The 4,337-nt window shown below is 39.3% G+C and overlaps 1 protein-coding gene across 2 annotated transcripts in view; it reads right to left on the reverse strand.

The window, feature by feature from the left end:
• Abcb1 (ATP binding cassette subfamily B member 1) overlaps nucleotides 1-4,337 on the reverse strand; it is a 154,005-nt gene that overhangs the window by 16,505 nt on the left and 133,163 nt on the right. For both annotated transcript variants that reach the window (XM_026784634.1, XM_005358287.3), the window contains exons 20-21: nucleotides 3,867-3,950; nucleotides 717-920 (exon numbers count right to left, since the gene is read on the reverse strand). In XM_026784634.1, the coding sequence (XP_026640435.1) occupies nucleotides 717-920; nucleotides 3,867-3,950 (288 nt within the window). The remainder of the gene's footprint in view (nucleotides 1-716; nucleotides 921-3,866; nucleotides 3,951-4,337) is intronic.

Here is a 4,337-nt window from a genome sequence, read left to right on the forward strand (position 1 = left end):
ACCATCTGTAATGGGGTCTGGTGCCCTCTTCTGGCCTGCAGGCATACGCACAGACAGAATATTGTATACATAATAAATAAATAAATAAATAAATAAATAAATAAATAAATAAATATTTAAAAAAGAAAAGGAGTGAGTGATGAGAAGGGAGGAATATGAAGACAAGACACTGGCCACTAGCTTCAAACAAACAAATCCCTGAAAATCAGGTGTCAGAATTTTAAACTTAAGATATGTTTCTAACTGTTCTTCAAATTCTAATCTTGAGATAAGTATAATAAATGTTGTCCAAATGGTAGCTATTAAAATACTGTCATAGACTGAGGAGATGGCTCTGTTGGTAAAGAACTTGCCTGGCAAACACAAAGACCTGAGTGTGACATCTAGAACTTGGGTTAAAAACATCTCAGCTATGCATGGTGGCATATGCTTGTAATCCTGGTGCAGGAGGCATAGAGGTGTTCGGAGAGACCCTATCTCCAACAGCGAGAGACCATATCTCAAAATGCAAAGTGGTCCATACCTGGGAAATAATGCCCAGGGTGTCTCTGATCTCCACACAACATGCACATACATGTTCACCCACAGGAACCCCCCCCACACACACACACATTGTTAGAGCATACTAACAGAGCATACTAACAGAGAGTAACAACACATCACTGGAAAGAATATTATTTCTACTTAGGTAACCAATCATACTTAGTTTAACTGACCTTCCCAGAACCTTCTAGTTCCTTCTTATCTTTCAGTGCTTGTCCGGACAACATTTTCATCTCCACCACTCCTGCTATGGCAATGATGGGTACAATTGCTAAAAGCAGAAGAGTCAACTGCCAGCCGTAGATCAGGGATATAATAATTCCTGTGCCAAGATTTGCTATATTCTGGGTAATGATAGCGAGTCTGGATCCTGTAGCCTGAAAAAGAAGAGAAAATTAGGGACACGTTTTATATTCTAAAATATGTTCTAGTACATTTTTAAGGATAGTAACTCATCTTCATGAAAATCTTCTCACCTATGAAATAAAAGGAAAGATGATGTGCTTGTAGGAAGGTTTTGGTTTCCAGAATGAAGATTTCCATGATTTAAGAATACTGAATGTAGAGGCATAATTCAAAATGCAAGTACATATTTCTATCTATTTTAATCTTTCAGTACCAAGAAAATGTTTCTGTACCAAAGCATGATGACTAAACCAAACCCAGCAATCAGAATGTTAAGAATCTGGCAATTCTATTAAACTGGTACTGGTGGTAGGTATAGCTTACGTATAAAACTGCTTGCAATTTAAGGAAGGTATTTGTCAATAAAGGTGTTCAAATATATTTGGGCCTATTTTTTTCCTTTTGTTTTTGTTTTGTTTTGTTTTTTTCGTGACAGGGTTTCTCTGTGCAGCCCTGGCTGTCCTGGAAGTCAATCTGTAGACCAGGCTGGTCTATGTACTCAGAGATCCATCTGACTCTTATTTGGGCCTGTTTGGAACACTGATTTTCTTGGAGGGAAAATGAACATTTGAAAGTTAGAAACCATGGTGTAGAGGAAGCAGAACCTTTGGTAGAATGCAGGGAGGGTCATGATGCCTGGCTTTCACAACTATGTAGCAGTTTCCAACTCTAAACCAGCAGTTAATCTAGTCAGGTAAGCACAAGTGCAAGTGGTGAAGTCTGTATCTTCCTTAAAGGAGGCTGCCTTTGGTCCTATAGTCTCCCTCCAACCCGTACCAAGTTACCTTTTGATAATATGACCTAATGTGTAGATTCTACAAGAGCAAAACAGTTGTCTGTTTAAGGAAGTTCTAAATTCATTCAGTGTCCAGTTTGTTTTCTTAAGTTTATACGCCTGTATCTATAACATGGGTTTGTCAGTTGTTTGCTTTAAGTGAAAAGAGCTGCACAGAACAGTAATTCTTAAGATTTGTGCTGCAGTTCCACAGTTATGTGTGCTTTCAAATATCATATTCAATTTCAAATGAGACCTGCAATTAGGTCCCATCTATTAGACAGAGGAATCCGTATAGTTCTGCTTTTCAGGAAGGCTGAAACAGAAGGGGGACAGGGCTCAAGCCAGATTCACACAGTGGAGACCAACACCATGTTACAGACTTTTGCATGAAAACTGTAGCTAGAGGAGAACCTGTCACTTCATCCAACAACCAAAACCTCACTGTTCAACAGTTTATATTTTCATCTACTGGGCCTGAGTTAACAGCACATTTTCAGGTCTATAATTTTCTCAAGTTTCTTTCTGCCCATGCTAGTTTTAAAGTGCTTTACATTTTCTTTGATGGATTTTCAAAAATTTTTTTTGTTTCCTACTGAACTGTAATGTCCCCTAAGCTTAAGATAACAACTACACTATCCCTTTTCCTTCCAACATCAATTCAAACATTAACTGAGCACGGAAAACAGAGATCCTGGTAGGAATGCCAAGAATTTTTCCTTCTCTAAGTAAGTATTCTCTAGTATTCATCTATATACTATATGGTATATAATCATCTATACACTCTATGGTATATCATCTATACCCTATACAGTATATGATCTACACACTATATGGTATATGATCTATATACTATATGGTATATAATCACCTTATACTACATGCTATATGATCTATTCACTGGCATATGATCTATACAATATATGATATATAATCTATACACTATATGGCACATAATCTTTACACTGTATGGTATGCAATCTATATACTATATGGTGTATAATCTATGTACTACATGGTATATAACCCCCATATTATATGGTATATATAATCTATATACTATATGGCATATAATCTTTACACTATATGGTATATAATCTATAAACTATATGGTGTATAATTTTTGAATTTTAACATATTTACTGTAAAGAATTTGATACATTTGTGGGATAGAACTTGTGGGGGGTTGAATGAGAATTGTCCCCCAAAGGCTCAGGCATTTTAACACTTGGTCCCCAGCTGGTGGTACTTGAAGGGTTTTTAAAGCAGATAAATCTCTCTGCCAGACACAATAATCCAAATCAGACTAAATCAAACCAAATTAGAAAAACTTCATCTTTAATGGATGCTAGCCCTTCCAAGTGGCCTTCCAGTCCCCAGAGAGATGGGAAGAAAGACAGAAACCATGGGGAGGAAAAAGGAAGACTGGAAAAACCACAGAGAGGGGAAAGGAAGACCAGAAGGCCACGTGTTTGTTCTCTGGGGGACAGTTTAAATGGCCTGTGGGAGTGGTCTTCACCCTTTCTGCGGAGGGGTCACTGTTGGGCTTTCTCAGAGGTGGAGTCTGGACTGAGGCAACTCCCAGAGGAGGAGGCTGCAATGGAACTTTTTACCAAATATTTCAGACTCCTTGGATATAGAGGTGCCCAGGGGCTGGGGTGAAGCTGGACCCAAACATTCCAGACTTTTTGGGTATAAGTATGTTAGGGGCTGAGGTGATGCTTCCAACCAAACGGTACTGTTGGGAGAGCATTATGGGAGGGAGGCACAGCCTTCCTGGATGAAGTTTATCACTGGAGGGGGGCTGCGAGAGTTTAAATCCTCCTACCAGTTCTAGGTCACTGTCTCTGCTTGTGTCTGCAGTTAAAGATGTGATCTCCCAGGTCCTGTTCCTGCTGCCATGCCTACCACTTGCTGCCACCCTTCTCTGCCATGATTTACTCTTATCCCTCTGGAACTTTAAATCCAAATACACTCCTCCTTCTATAAGTTGGTTTTAGCAATGGTGTTTTACCACAGCAATAGAAAAGTAATTAATACAAATATCTAGTAGCAGTATCTTAAAAATGGTTACCAGGAAGCCAGTTTCATGCTAAGCCTAAAACAGCATCAAGAGGACCACCCACAGAAAGGAAGTACGCACCCCTTTAACTTGAGCAGCGTCATTGGCGAGCCTGGTGGTCAGCGCTCCAGTGGTGTTTTTAGGGTTATCAAACCAGCTCACATCCTGCAACACAAAGAGATTTGTAATCTTAAAGTCCTACTTATGAGACTTTAGCTCTAGGAGGAAGGTGACAGGGACACTTTTGTTTAGCATTCATACCCTCTTCATTTGGCATTCAGGATGTAACAGTAAATAGACAAGAAAGGGATTTAAAAAACAACCAAAAATAGGTTATTCCAACTGCCCAAAGTATGTCTTAGTCTCAACGTTGTTTAAAGCCTGACTCTAAGTGTTGAACAATGAACACTAACGGCAAAGTTGCTGGTGTCTTCAAGACTTCCTTCTGGAGCTGGAGGGCACACAGAAATAAGCGTACACCATCTCAGCCAGTAATGAACAAGGTGGAGAAAATTCAAGACTTCCTTCTGGAGCTGGAAGGCACACAGAAAT

Source organism: Microtus ochrogaster, chromosome 26, assembly GCF_000317375.1.
Source record: "Microtus ochrogaster isolate Prairie Vole_2 chromosome 26, MicOch1.0, whole genome shotgun sequence".
Lineage (NCBI taxonomy): Eukaryota > Metazoa > Chordata > Mammalia > Rodentia > Cricetidae > Microtus > Microtus ochrogaster.